Below are 15,668 nucleotides of genomic sequence, written 5' to 3'. Positions count from 1 at the left end.
AAAGGGAGGGCATGCTAGACCTGTGGACAGTGGAATAGGAGCAAATAGAAGTTCCCTAAATTGAACTCTTGCTAATTCATGTCCCTACTTCAAGTAAATCCATCTATGAAAATTCATACTTTGAAAACTGGCCAATTAAGGTGTGAGGAGCTGGAAACACCCATAGGACAGAAGGGTGGCTCCTCACTTTGTAAAAAGTGCATAACCAAACACCTTTGTACATAGAGTCTCAGGAAATGTTTGGACCAAGTTGAGCTTTTTCGAAATAACAGTGTATATCACTGGGAAAAAAAGAACACTGCCTTGGGGTCAGGAGACCTGAATTCACATTCTGGCTCTAATACTAAATAGGTGTTGGATCAATTAACTCACTTAACTTTCTGAGGCTTCACTTTTCTATAAATGGAGGATATTATATGCCTTCGAAGATATCTACATTTCTGTTTACTAATATGGGACTTGATTTCCAAGAACACATCCTTTGTGTAAAGCGAGGCATGGCTAGAGGAAATGGGGGTATCTGGCGTTGTATTGCCCTTTCCTTCTTTGAAGAGAAGACTGAGGTTATCAATAAAAATGAGATAAAAATAAAATAAATCTTGTAAAAGTTAAAATGTTCTGGAAAATAAAAAATAAGGGACTTAATTTGTTCTCTGTTGGGACATATGGCACTGAAAGACGTTGTTCATATCCTGGGTAGTGTGGTCCCACCACTGTCCTCCCACCAGTCCAATAGAAGCAGTAGGAAGCTGCACCATTGCCAGGGAACAAGTATTAGTGATGTCTAATGTCTATTATGTAGTACTTTAGGGTTTGTAAATGGATTTACCATTCATCTTCTCATTTGAGCCTCTTTTTACTATCCTGTGAGGAAACCAATACAGTGATTAATGTCCCTATTTAAAAAAACAAAAACTTCCATCTTAGAATCAATGCAGTGCATTGGTTCCAAAGAGTAATAAGGGCTGGGCAATGGAGGTTAAATGACTTGCCCAGGGTCACACATATAGGAGGTGTGTGAAGCTAGATTTGAACCCAGGACCCCCCATCTCTAGGTCTCTGGCTCCCAGCTGCCCCTTGACCTTATTTTTCTTTGCTGTAAACTGAGGCTATACAAGGTCTGTTTGAGGAGCTGATTGATAAATCTGGAATTTGAAATAGCACCCAGGTTTCTATTTGCTTTTGATAGTTGAATCATTTTCCATTTCCTTGACTTGTGATAGTCCTCCCTCTGAAGTCAGAAAGCTGCATTCACAAGATGAGTCTCTATGGACAATGGCCTTTTTTTTTTTTTTTTTTTGCTCCAGGGAGACTTTGAGATTGGTGGGAGGGTAATAGAGTGACTCATCAAATTGCCCTGACCTGCCAGCCTGGAGAGAGCTGTGGAATGAATGCTCACACCTCAGGTTCCCATCTCTGCTGTTTACTGCTCCATTGGCCCAGTGGGAGTGCCTGGGCTGTGCTTTGGAATCTGTCTGATTCAGGAGTCTGTGTGCCCATGGGTTAGTCCCTGAACCCCTTTGCCTGCGACTGGGGGCATTGCCAGTTCTCCCCCTGGCCTTTCCAAGGCCTTCCCTGCGGCTGTCTGCTGCCTTCTCTCTGGGGCCGATCCTTTTCCTCCCTGGCAAACACAGTGGCTTCCCTTTGCCCCAACGTGTAGATACAGCTCTGAGTGCTGGTGGTTTGGCCTTCGGGAGCTGTGTTCTAACAGTGGCTCCATTGTCTTCTTTCCAGCCTAAAGTGTCACCGTGGCTGGGAAGAGGTAACAGTGAGAAGCACTGAGGGTGGAGGAGAATCAAGGCAGACATGGAATTAAGGTGTCAGGAATTTGGGGGTTGGGTGAAGAGAGGGAAAAAGGTTTTTCCCTCTCAGTCATGTTCTGCTCTTCTCATTCAGGCATTTATTGGGCAGCTACCCTACACAAGGACCTAAGGGAAAAGGAATATGTAGGCAGGACTAATAGAAAGCAGTGTGATAGGATTGAAAGAATTTTGGAATAGGAGGACCATGTTCAAATCCCACCTTTGCCATTTATTTCTGCACAGTGCCAAACAAGGGAAAAGGAGAAAATAAAAGGAGAGAAAAGTAAGCAAATATTCTCACATTTGCTCCCGTATTTCCAGGCACCAGACCCCATTATGGCACCAAGAAGAGAGCCTATCAGGGCCTCTTTGAAACTGTCAAGTAACTTCACTGATGATGGAGGACATGGGTGATGGGTCTTTGGGAAAGTCACTTCCTTAATGTGTCTGGGTCTCACTTCCCTCATCTATAAAATGAAGGGCTTGGACTAGATGGTCTCTGAGTCCCTTTCTAAATCAGTGATCCTGTGGTCCCCTATGAAAAGTTACCCTAAGTCACAATACAGCAGGATGTGACAGGCAGAGAGGTGGAAGCTGGATGACCAAAGGAACAATAACCTTCATAATAGTACCTTAAGGTTTGCAGAATTTAGCCTATTATCTCATTTAGTCCTTAGAGTAACTCTGAGGTAGATGCTACTATTATCCCCATTATTTCTTTTATTCTCCCAACAAAGGGTTGCTTTTATTATCCCCATCTTACCAATGAGGAAACTGGGGCTGAGAGTCCAGTAAGAGCTAGCAAGAGTCTGAGGCAAGATTTAACCTCAGATCTTCTGACTTCAAGTTTGTCTATTTACAATGCCACTTTGGGAAGATTAATCTGGCAAGATAACTTGGAAAAGAAAAAACAGAGGCGGGAGACTTTTGTATCTAGCCTTGTGCTGGGTGATTCTTTGGGGGAGATAGAAGTTGCACACATCTGGTAAAGATTTAATAAATGCATATTGATTGGTTGATCAAGCATGGCCTTTGGGGAAATCTGCTCTGATCTGTTCAAGGTTCCTGATTCCAGAGATATCTCTTCTAGGGAAGCATTCAGTTTGGGTTCCTTTCTTTGAGGATTCAGTAAACATTTATTATTTTATGTGCCTGATGCTGTGCTAAGCACTGGAGATTGCAAATAAGAAAAAAAAGAAACTATCCCTACCCTCAAGGAGTTACAGTCTAATAGGGGGAAGAGAGTAACACAAAAGGAAACCAAAGGGGCAATGACTAGCATGTGTGTAAAGTCAGAATCAAGCAGAGTTGCTGATGGAAAATGCAGTTACATGGATGGTTCCAGTCCTAGCCCTCTATAAAGGAGTTGCATGATCTTCCTTTTAGCTCTCCAGTAATAGGGGAGAGACACCTGAGGGAACTGAGAAGGTGATGACTATCAAAAGTGACTCCATTCTGGGTGATGGGTGGATCCTGGGAGAGACATGATGGGTAGTCATTTTCTCCCTATCTTCATTCCTTTGGGCCACTGACCCAGAGAGCCACCTCCATGCTCAGCTGAGAATCATGAAATCACAGAACCTCATCTCTGAGGAAGGAGACTCAAAAGTCATTGTCCCAACAGTTACCTGAAAAAGCATCCTCTAAAGCATCCCCAACAGTGGGTTATAGTAGAACCTTTGGTTAACAATTTCCAGAAATAAAGAATTAAAACTCCATCCTGAAGCAGTGCACTGAACTCTGGATAGCATTAATTGTTAGGAAGTTTTTCCTTACAACAAGCCAAAATTTACCTGGATTTGCCCAAGGTCAAATGAAGAACAAGTATGGAAGGCAGAACTGCTAGTCCAATTTCCTTTCCACTTACCATCCTGCCTCAATAAACATGCACCATATACCTGAGAAATTATTGTCATCTGAGTTATACTCTTGTTACATTAGACTATGAAGGAACCTAGAAGTATTTGCATGATAATATTATTTTGTTGTTCAGTTAGTTTTTGTCTAACTCTTCATTGACCCCATTTTTAGGTTTTCTTGGCAAAGATACTGAAGTGTTTTCCCATTTCCTTCTCCAGCTCATTTTACAAATGAGGAAACTAAGGCAAAAATGACTTGCCCAGGGTCATATAGCTAATAAGTGCCTGAGGCCAGATTTGCACTCAGGAAGATGAGACTTGCTATCTCCAGGCCCAGCATCCCATTCACTGTACTGTAGCAATACTGAGAGTAGCATAGATTTAGAATCAGGATGCAGTCCTCTTGCCCGTAAAGATATTATGGATACCTCTAGCTAGCTTTACAGAAGCAAATACTTTATTTATGGCATAATCTTAATTTAGGGGGTGAATGGATAAAATCTCATTTCTCAAATTAACATTTTCTACAAATAAAACTCAACAATTTCCAAAATAGGAAAAATGAACACAATCCTTTTAGACTTTTTAAATAACATTTTACTTTTTCTTTAATTACATAAAAAAACAATTTTGCCTTTTTTTTTTACTTTAGCCAAACTCTCAACCCATTCTTCTCTGAGAAGGTAAGAAATCTGATAAAGATTTTACATGTATAATAGTGCAAAATATGGAAAATATTAGTCATTTTTCTGAAAGAGAGCTTGAACAAAAGAAAGTGAGGAGTAAAGTGAAATATTGTGTGCCCTTTATCTAAAAGCAGTTGGAGTTTTTATTCTTGAGTCCTTGAAGGTTATGATTGTACTTCTAATTTCATCACATAATATCGCTGTTACTATGTGCAATATTCTCCTGATTCTGCTCACTTCACTTTGCATCAGTCCATATAGTTCTTTTTCTTAAAACATCTTTTTCATCATTTCTTATAGCACAGGAGTATTCTATTACATTCATATACCATATAACTCCTTTTATTTTTTTTAAACCCTGACCTTCCATCCTGGAATCAATACTGTGTATTGGTGCCAAGGCAGAAGAGTGGTAAGCCTAGGCAATGGGGGTTAAGTGACTTACCCAGGATCACACCACTGGGAAGTGTCTGAGGCCAAATTTGAACCTAGGACCTCCATCTCTGGTCCCAGCTCTCAATTCACTGAGCTACCCAGCTGCTTCCTCTTTTCATTTTATTGATGAAGAAACTGAGGGTTGGAGAGGTTCAGAGATTTGCTTGAGGTCACATAGAAGTAAGTGGTCCAGGTACAAGCTTTTCTGACTCCAGATAAATTGGGTTTTGTTGTTGTTTTTGTTTTTGAATGCACGTTCCACCTTAGAATCAATACTGTTTATTGGTTCTTAGGCAGAAGAGCTATAATGGCTAGGCAATGGAAACTAAGTGATTCTAGATTGGAATTCAGGACTTTCCATCCCCAGGCCTGGCTCTTAATCCACTGATCCACCTGGCTCTAAATCCTCTAAATCCATTTTTTTTTTAAACTTATATCCCACAGTCATCTAGTCCAGCTATGTTCTTTTGTAGAGAAGGGCATTCAGGTCTAGAGAGGTCTGGAAGTTTTTGTTTTGCCTCATTTCCACACATCTTTCACCTTAAAATGTCTAACTCTTCCTTTACTTTGAAGGCTTATAATTATATAATCAATATATAATTATACAGATTAATATATATAACTAGTACCCTAGTGAGCGCTCTGACCACAGAGATGCATGGCCTCTGCAGCATCCCAGGGAGAGCAATGGCCCTGTTATGTTTAGGAAACTAGACGCCAGGGACGGAGATGCCCTATGAAGCCTGTTGAGGATGGATCTGGCCCTTGCTCTCACTGTTTGTTGAGTGTAGAGCTTGAATGCTATGGCCAGGGAAGAGGCAGCCACCTTGGCTCCCAGCCCTGGGGTGTGGGTGGCTCATGGGGCCTGTTAGTATCTGTATCACTGAAAAATTTACAGCCTTAGCCGGCCACAGGTGGTGACAGACGTGAGGCCAAGGGAAGGAGATACAATTGCAGGTAATAGAAATTTCCACTGGGAACAAAGGGGCTGCTCCACAGATCCTGGGTGCTTGGTCCAGTTTCACATTTCTCTCTCAAACCACCTTCCCCCTCCCCTTTTTGTCCTCTCCCCAGCCCAGATCCTTAGATGCACCTGATCCAGAGCAAAGTCCTGGGCTGGGAACAGGACTTTGGGAACAATTGTTCCCAAAATGAGCTGGTCTAGCCCTGGGGTTTTCCTCCTAGACTTCCACCCCGTAGGGGCAAGAAGAGTTCTAAGGGGGTAAAACAACCCCTGATATTCTCTAAGGTACAGAAATTGGGGTGAGCCCAGGATTTGCTTCTGTAGATATATCTATCTTTCATCTGTGGCCACATCCAGCCAAACGGAATGGAAAGAATGAACAGGTAGCATCAGAAATCTTGCGTTCATAGGCTGGTACGTAGGCAGCTCTTTACCCTTTTTGAAGCTGTTTCCTTATCTATCCTTTGGGAATAATAATGCATTCCTTATATCATGAGGCTGTTTCAAGGAAACACTTTGAAATGTGTTACTGATATTAATGTTATACATCCCTTTGCTGTTGTGATATAATATCATATTAGAGAGGTATCAAGGGCCAGGGGGAAAAGCTCTAGATTCGGTCAGAAGACCTCAGTCCCTGGCCCTGTGTGTGCTACCTTGGACAACTCCTTTTCCTACTCTTCATTGGTTTTTCCATCCTCTAAAATGAACGGGGTAGACCACATGATCCCCAAGGAGGCACATAGCATAGTGGGAAAGGCACAGGCTATGGAGTCAGAGGTCCTGGGCGCAGATCTTACCTCTAGTATACCACCTGAGAGACCTTGAACCAATCAACTGATTTTCCCGGGCCTCGGTGTTCTGGTCTCTAAAAGGAAGGGGTCAGAATTAGACTAGATGGTCTCTAAGGCCCCTTCTGGATCCCGATTTTTTTTCCTTACTCCGTTATAGCCCTTACAGCCTCTGGAATCAGATTGATATGGCCATCCGTTCATCCCCTCTTGCAGGGGGGCACAGTATCTGGGCAGGGCAATTTCTCAGAGAAGGAGTCAGAGCAGAGTGAAATTAAGTGTCAAGTCCTGGGGCAGACAGGAAGTGGGAGAAAGAGCCAGTGGCAGGGGTAGGGGGGAGAGCATCCTCCCGCATCTTCAGGACTAAAACCCCTCCTTGTGAAGTGAGGTTGTTATAATGAAATGATTTGATGCCCTTTGAGAATTCTATGCCAGTGGGCGCTATTGGTACTCTTTGTTTTCCTTGCTGAGGATGGCAAGTTCTGAAGAAAGACAGGAGGAAAAGGAAAAAGTAGCTGCTTTTAGCTCTGAACTTTGGGCCTACCTCCTCGAGAAGGGCAGGGGGTGTTTCTATGCTTCAAAGGATTCAGGATTAAGGAGAGCTTGCCTCCAAGGGAATAGGGGCTGAGGCTGAGGCCTATAACTGGGATGGGGGATGGGGGATGGGGGAACCTCTAGGATAGCAAGGAGACAGGTCCCACCAGGCCTCTGCCTGATCTAGCCCGGTGACTCACACAGCTTGAAAGGCTCCTGGGCCATGGGGCTGCCTAAGGAAAGTTTGGCCCAGGCAGGCCCAGGCGAGGAGATGCCAGCTCCACTATTGAAGGGCTCTTTGGGGTACAGGAATATGGGGTGAAAAGAAGAAACTTGTCCTTCCCCAAATAATATAGGTCCCCTCTTATCTTTCACTTCCACCCTCATATATATATACACTGGGCACTTTCCTTTTCCTACCTATCACCCAGAACTACTGCTTCTGCTAGTTACTTTTCTCTCTATAATCATTTACATTGCTATAGCGATTTATTGTTTACATAGTTTTTCTTTAAAGAAGCCCAAAAAAAGTAGAAACCCAGAAGAAAACATGATCTATCACTTGTTTATATGGATATGGGTGTGTATATGTGATTTAGGGTTTTGGTTTTAGAGGTTTGCTCTTTTTACAAAAATGAATTATATGGAAATGTGTTTGAGTGATAATATATATATATGTGTGTGTGTGTGTTTATATGTATGTATATGTTTATGTATGACCCAGTGGAATTGCTTGTCAGCTCCAGGATGGGAGAGAGAGATGAGGGTAGGGAGAAAACATGAATCTTGTAACCATGGAAATCTTTTAAAAACAAAAAATAACAAACATTTATTAACCATCAAAAAATTGTTTAAAAAACCCTATTGTTTTAAATAATACTCTCTCTCTCTCTCTCTCTCTCTCTTGCATCTAGTTTCCCCATTTGTAAAATGAAGCTCATAGCACTTACCTCACAGGGTCATTGTAAGAATCAATGAGATAATCTATGTAAAACATTAAATATTAACTTCGTTGTTGTTGTTGTTATGGTAGTGTTAAGAGATTTAGAGTAGATTTAAGAAGAACATTGAAATCAGTTAGTAAAGAAGATTATGGATATTTTTTTCCCTATGTATGGCCTAGAATCAGGGAGGTGGACCAGTTTCATCCTAGAGGTCTCCCTACACACACACACTTTTGTCTGTCTGTCTCTCTCTCACACACTTTCCCTCCTTTTCTCTCTTTCTCTCTATACATACATACATTCATACATATATAAGTATATACATCCACATGGTGAGTAATTGTTAATGAAAGGGAAAATGGGAGGAAGAAAAAAGAAAAAAAAGATGGGAGGAAAAATATTGGAAGCTCCCCAAAATCTGAAAGGGGTAATAACCAACCCATTTCTCACCATATTGGAACTGACCCAAAATGGGCAATGGGTGGGAAATGAAATTTGTGCTGAATTGGAATTTTTGGCATCAGACTTGGGATTCTATTTAATTGACCTGAAGAGGGTCACTTTTCCACGTCCTGAGAAGTTAGTGTCCATATTTGAGAGGCTTGGCCTTCCAGCCTTTAAACTGTCAGGTGGTATTTATCTCTACAAGTTCAATGGGATGGAATTTTTCTCCTCTCCTAATTTATCCATTTCTGGCTTCAAAGTAGAGTGTGACAAGCCTTAGCTACAGCTATGGGTCTTAGGGCCAGGAATTTGCTGCTTAAGTTGAAATCTGTTGGCCTTCCTTTGCTGAAATGTTCTTTAAAAGCTACGTCCCTCGATCCCTGTCTAGGTTGAGGGTGTCACCTTGTGTACTGTCCACATTTGAATATAAGATCTGGGAAATGCTGGATGGACAGAACCTCTCTTCTCCAAGTCAGCCTCACCATAATTGCTCAGTGACCCAGATCAGCTCTGTCTGATGACTGATATTCCTTAGGATGCAAAGATTTGTTCCTCTAGGCTCTTTGCATCAAATAAGAATCAAGAGAACAACCAACTCAGAGAATTAAGGCAAACTAATTTGGCCTCAAGAATGCTGGATTGGACTAAGGGTAGGTGAGAAGGGAATGAAGAGAGAAGAATGTGACACAAATAGGATTTAGTAAATCAAGATGTCAGGCTTCATTCCTTCTCCATTTCAGAAATTTGCACATTCAATACATCATTTGATCCTGATACCCAGTTTGGGATGATAGACAGAACTGGTTGCTCTATTCTCATTTCACAGGGAAGGGAACTCATGATCCCAGAGGGGAAGTGACTTGCTCAAGGTCACAAGGCAGAGCCAGGACTCAGAATTGGGTCTTTTTACTGTGGGTCCAGAGTTTTTCCACTGGAAGTTCGGATAGTTTTGTTAGAAGTGAAGTTTTTTGGACCAAATCCTATGATATCATTGGTATAAGGAATTTCTAATGAGACTCCTACCAATGCAGAATAGCACTTATTCAGCAACTAATAGTGAGTGGCCTAGGGCACTGAGAAATTAAGCGACTTGACCAGGATCACAGTTAATTAGTATGTGCTAGAGATGGGATTTGAACTCCAAGGCTCCTGGACTTTGTGGCAAACCATTTGCCTTGTTGTACTATCTTCTGGGGTTGTTGCAGTTTAGATGAATAATAATAGCACATACATTAGTTTGACATTTATAGAGCACTTTCTTACAGCAGTCTTAGGTGACTTTTCCAGGATTACAAGGAGCATAAGAGCTGAAGCTCTTGTCCTGGTCTCCGAACTCAGTATCCATTGCCCCATACCATACTGGGTTAGATTTCCCCTTTTGGACAAGTTGGTTCCTGAGGCTGACTCTTGACCCCAACTAGCAGAAGGGGAGAAAATCATAGGATCATAAATTTAGACTTGGGAAGAACCTTAGGTCATCTAGTTCTACCCCATCATTTTATAACTGAAGAAACTGAGGTTCATAGAGATTAAATAAATTGCCCAAGATCATACAGGTAGTAAATGGCAGAGCCAGGTTTACTAGGTCTCAGAGTCCACATCCAGCAATTTTTCTACTGTACTATGTGAGTGTTCATGGCTCAGCAATTTATCCCTCATTCCTTGTTTGTCATTCCTGTCTCTTTAAGTGCCCCTTCCACCATACCTCAAACCTCCTGCCGCTGGATGGGATTCAGCCCTTTGTGACAGCCTACACATCTCCATTTCTTTGTGCCTTCTTCTAAGGAGGCTTAAATAATCAGGGGACCAGGGAGTCACTTTAGAATGGGAGGCCCTTGAGAGTCACGTGAGTTCAAAAGGGAAAATCACTCTGTAATCCGCATACCTCAGTTCATAGAAGGAAGAAATCCATCTTGGATTAAACTGGATAAGTTTTGCATTATCTGTGCCTGTGAATAAGTATTCCCTAAAAAAAAAAAAAGATGGTGCCTTCAGGAAGGCAGGGACCAGCTTTTATCTAAATTTCTCATCTCATCCAGTGCCATGGATACAAGTACTCAGTACAGTCAGTACTTAGTAAATGTTTATTTTAGAAAATGAATCAACCCAGAGAAGGACCCAGGGATGGGGATTTCTAGGCACTGTGCCTCCCTCATACAATCCAGACAGGTGTTTGTCAGTCTCATTCTTGGGAATTTTTCTGACCAATTTACAGAACCTGTCTGAGCGTCTATAATCTCTGGTGGATAACTACATAGTCCACAAAGTCAAGAATTGCATCTCAGAGACCTTATGAGTCATCTAGTCCAAAAATGTCCAACTCTCAAGCTGCCAAACCAGAATAAAATGTGATTGGGAAATGTTTAACTGAATAAATGAAAATAAAACACAATATAGATAATGTGAATTTGTGGTTTTTCTAAGTCAATATAGCAGCCCTTCAAGATTTGTTTCTTTTTGAGTTTGATACCACTAACCTAGCCTAACTAGCTAACTAGCTAACTATTTTTTTTGATAAAGATAATTTAATCCCAGAGAATTTAAACCATTTGTCCAAAGGGACACAAGCAATAAGTGGCAGATTCTTACCCAAATCCCTCTGATTCCAGATTCCTCTGCCTTATGCTTTCTCCAAGGTCACATAGCAATTTGTTGCCCCTTCTCAAAAATTTCTTTCTATCTCCCCAGAAAAGCCAGAGCTGGACGAGATGACCATGGAGAGGGTGCTGGAGGAGCTGGAGACTCTGTGCCACCAGAACATGAACATGGCCATCGAGACCGAGGAAGGACTGGGCATCGAGTACGATGAGGATGTGGTGTGTGACGTGTGCCGCTCACCAGAGGGCGAGGATGGCAACGAGATGGTGTTCTGTGACAAGTGCAATGTGTGTGTTCATCAGGTAAGCCACTGCCAGGCCCTGGACCACATCGTTGAGTGGGGCGCTCCAGGAGGAGAGGGAAAGTGGGGACACCAGTGAGCAATCAGAGAAGCCTTGGACGATGAGACTGACGGTGTGTGGGAGAAATGCATGTTCATGGTGCTGATGGGAGGGTGTGAGGCTTTTAGGGAAATGTCATGTTATGAGAGAAACTATGGGAAAGAACTTGAAAAAGAGATTTGTTGTGAGAGAACTTGGAGGGAGGGACTCTGATCTAGTTGTAAAAGTGTGTGTGTAAGAATAGAAATTAAATGATTCATACCCTCTCCTAGGATTGAGCCAGTCCTCTCTTAGTCTTTGAACCACATCTCCTGTTCTTTCTGGGTGCACTTTCTTGACCTAGAAATGTTACCCCCATCCGCACCTCACCACCCTCCCAGGGAACCATAAGCTATAGAGAAAACACTGGAGCAATGACCTCTCACTTGAAGGATGTTGTCATCCAGGTGTCCCTATTTAGGACACTGGGGAGAAGTGGTCCCTGGCCCATTCCATGAGGAAGTTGGTGACAGGCAGGTCCCTTGCCACCATAGTGGGGCCTTAATGGGGCCATCTTGGACAGTAACTCCTGGAATGTTTGGGCTGAGTGGGAGAGCTTGATGACTGACCATGTGCTCTCTTCTCCAATCCCATGGGGGTGCAGGCCTGCTATGGAATCCTCAAAGTCCCCACGGGAAGCTGGCTATGCCGAACCTGTGCCCTGGGTGTCCAGCCCAGATGTCTGCTCTGCCCCAAAAGGGGAGGAGCCCTGAAACCGACACGAAGTGGGACCAAGTGGGTGCATGTCAGCTGTGCCTTGTGGATACCTGAGGTGAGTAAGATCCTTTTTGTTAATTCACCACCTGGATGAATTTATAAACTGTCCAAGGGCGAGTCCTTCAGTTTTCTTTCTAAGAGAAGCCAGAGAAGTAGTCAAAAAGGAAATTAGATAATATATTATCCCAAAAGAAAAAAATTTTTTCAGAGAGAATAGTTCTTTTCTGTTGTGTTTTAGGAGTAATTTTGTTCAGGGCAGAGAGAACAACCTTTGCTGAATATTCATAGGCAGAGTGCTCTGCTCATTGGGAAGGAAGAGAAGATAGATCTTCTTCTTCTTTTTTTTAAACCCTTACCTTCTGTCTTATAATCAATACTGTGTATTGTTTCCAAGGTAGAAGAGTGGTAAGGGCTAGGCAATGGGGGATTAAGTGATTTGCCCAGGGTCACACAACTGGGAAGTGTCTGAGGCCAGATTTGAACCTAGGACCTCCTGTCTCTAGGCCTGGTTCTCAATCCACTGAGGTACCCAGCTGCACGCTCCCCCTATCCCCAATAGATCTTCTTAAGAGAAGATAGGGAACCCTGAGGATACCAGGGATCTGAGTTTTAGTCCAGGTATGACAACTAACTGCTGTGTGGCCCTAGGTAAATTTTGTTTTGCTTTCCATCTTTGTGTGTTCCTTGTGTCTGTCACAGTGCTTGGTACATAATATAGCTTTAAGGTTGGATTCAGTTGATTGAATTAAATTACCTTTTTGTTCTATTTGGGGGAGGGAATTCCCTTAAAATAAAAAAACTGAAGAACTTTGTTAAGCACCTCCTGTGTTAGAGGATGACTGTCCACCATGGTAGAGAGGATCACAATGTTTTTAGAAGCATGGGTCTCTTCCAAGGAAGCCCAGCTGACAGGAGGCAATAGAGTACAGGATTTGGTTGGTCCCTGTGTGATGGTAGGCAAGTTGCTTAAATTCTCTGTGCCTTAGTTCCTCATCAGTAAAATGAGGACTTTCATCTTCCTTCAAAAGATTCTCCTTCATTCAGAACAGTTTAGCTTTCTTCTTTGAACATATAAATATTTTGTTGATCTTTCCCCCCCTCCCACAATCACTCATTTCCTCCTCTTAAATTCCTCCCTTGTAACAAAGAATTGTAGTTAAACTCAACATTCTGTATCTATAGACTACTACCTCTGCTCCAGGTGGGGGAAGGAGATTTCCTTCATTTCCAAGTTTTCTTGCCCATTTTTTCTAAGTTAATAAAACTGAGGAAGAGCTGAATAAATTATTATGTGTTTAAGGTAGATGTATAATTAAATTGGTATAATTTTTTATTTATATATCTATTTTTATTTATATTTTATTTGTATATATTTAGATAATTTATAATATATTGTATGGGGATGTTCACAGTGACACTCTGTAGGATTCAGAATCCCTTTCTTCCCTCCTGGCCCAACTCCTTCATCTGAAAAATTAGGAAAATGAGGCCCCCTTTCCGTGTCGAACAGTTTCTGATTTAAAGAGGGGATTTTTCAGGACAGCTCTGACACACTTGGGACAAGCTGCCCTTCAAGCTTTTTCCATCAGAGACTAAAAATGATTCTGGAAAGCTCCAGGGAGGGGGAAGAACAGGGCCAAGAGGAGAAAGTAAATTGCAGGCCCTGCCTGGAGCTTTGCTGAGTCATCCCTCCATCCCTCCATCCTTCCATCCCTCTCTCCTCTCCTCACACCTTAGGGCCTGGCCTCCCTCCTCCCCTGGCGGAGCTGCCCCGCCTCACCATCCCGGCTGCTGATTGGCTGAGCCGTCTGCCCTAGGGCTTCTTGGAGTTTGCTGCCTCTTGGCTCTGGGGCCCTGGGAACCAAATGAAAGTTGAGTAGGGCAAAGGCCAGAGATAGGAGTGACAGCCTTTGGGGCTGGGTTGCTCCTTGGTGCTAAAGCCTCCTGAGTCTCTTTTTAAGATGAATAAAGCTGCACCTCCATGGGCTGCTGTTTTATTTAGGTGCCCCTGCTAAAGGGCTCCTTTTATAGAGGTAAAAATCCTTCTTGGAATCTTGCTTTTTTCAAGCACTCCTTCCCTCCCCTCCAGCTTATTGAACTGATAGCAGTAATAGCAACAACTCTCATAATGACAACAACATAATAATACCAAGTGTTCTGTCCTTCTTACACAGGGGAAAGGACATCAGATTGGAGTCAGAAGGTGTTTTGATTGTTCCCTCAGTGACCTTGGGCTAGCCACTCCCAAGGCCTTTTGATTTCCTCATCTAGAAAATGAGTTAGACTAGATGTCCTCTGAGAGCCCTTCCAGCTCTGAATCTATGACCCTCTAGTTCTCTTAACTCAGTGTTCAGTCCTAACTGGGGTGGGGCTCATTATTTAACTCAGCAAGCATCTATGAAGTATCTGTGGTGGGCAAAACATTGTGTTAGGTGCTGTGAATGCCAAGGCATGCCCCCTCCACCCCGACCCCCCCAAAATAAAAAACACAAATTCAAACAAATCATCACTGTCTTTGCTGAACCCATTCTGGGGCTTATCAGGGGCCCGTTCTAGGCCAGAGTTCTCATCTCCCAGGTCATATCTCCTTGTTGGATTTTGTCTTGGCGGGTGTTTTTAATGGTTTGGGGAGATTATTCTTTTTTTCCTGGGAGTCAGAGAGACAGGAAGCATTGCTAGGCCCTAGACTCATAGAGATCATAACCTTGGCACCTGTGAAGCAATGGAAAAACTGGAGGTTATTAATCATCCATGGATATTTAAAGATAGTCTTTTGGAAACCTGGGATGTAGGGAGGGCCTCTCCCCTCCCCAAAGTCTAGAAAAGATCTGGAATTTCCTCTCTTGTGACATTGAAGTGGGGCGGGACAGGACACTGTTTTTCCTACAGACCTGATGGGGGGAGCTAACTTCTAGATAAGAGCTCAGCTTTTCCTGCCATCCCTTAAGCTAAATTTATTAACACCTCATTAGAAAGGTGACAGGACCGTGAGCGACCCCTGGTGGCAAAACAGGAGGAGAAAATTGGGGGGGGGTGGAATTAATGGTGAGGAGAGAATCTTAATGCTAGGCCTTTTCCATCTTTCTTAGGCAGCCTGGAGATGGGATGCAGTATCATAGATCTCTAAATTTAGCTGTGTCTGTAGGAAACACAACCCCCTCAGTGGTAGCACTCAGCTCTTTTTTTTTTAATTACATTTTTTAAAATTTCTGTTTTTTGCATCACCTTTACTTCCCATTGTACTCTTCCCCTTCCCCTCCCAGAAAGGCATTCCTTAGAATAAGGAAGGAAAAAGAATAATTCATTAAAACTAACATGCTAACTAACTAACAAACAAAACTAACATAACAAAGTCAGATATAAGCAAATAGAAAATAGTCCCCCCACTAAATAGGCAGGGTGGGTGCTTCTCATAGCTCTTTGGAGCTAGGCTTGGTCATTATCATTTCTGAGCACTCAGTTTTGATTGTTTTTTTCCCCTCATTTACATTGTCACTATATATATATATATATA

At 42.6% G+C, this 15,668-nt stretch overlaps 1 protein-coding gene across 17 annotated transcripts in view; it reads left to right on the top strand.

Moving 5' to 3' along the window:
- Positions 1-15,668, top strand: part of JADE2 (jade family PHD finger 2) — a 207,156-nt gene that overhangs the window by 138,063 nt on the left and 53,425 nt on the right. For all 17 annotated transcript variants that reach the window (XM_056811117.1, XM_056811116.1, XM_056811112.1 and 14 more), the window contains 2 exons: positions 11,148-11,359; positions 12,042-12,209. In XM_056811117.1, coding sequence (XP_056667095.1) covers positions 11,148-11,359; positions 12,042-12,209 — 380 coding nt within the window. The remainder of the gene's footprint in view (positions 1-11,147; positions 11,360-12,041; positions 12,210-15,668) is intronic.

This window comes from Monodelphis domestica, chromosome 1, assembly GCF_027887165.1.
Source record: "Monodelphis domestica isolate mMonDom1 chromosome 1, mMonDom1.pri, whole genome shotgun sequence".
Lineage (NCBI taxonomy): Eukaryota > Metazoa > Chordata > Mammalia > Didelphimorphia > Didelphidae > Monodelphis > Monodelphis domestica.
Note: the sequence above shows the minus strand (reverse complement) of the source record. Positions and strands in the feature narration are given on the sequence as shown.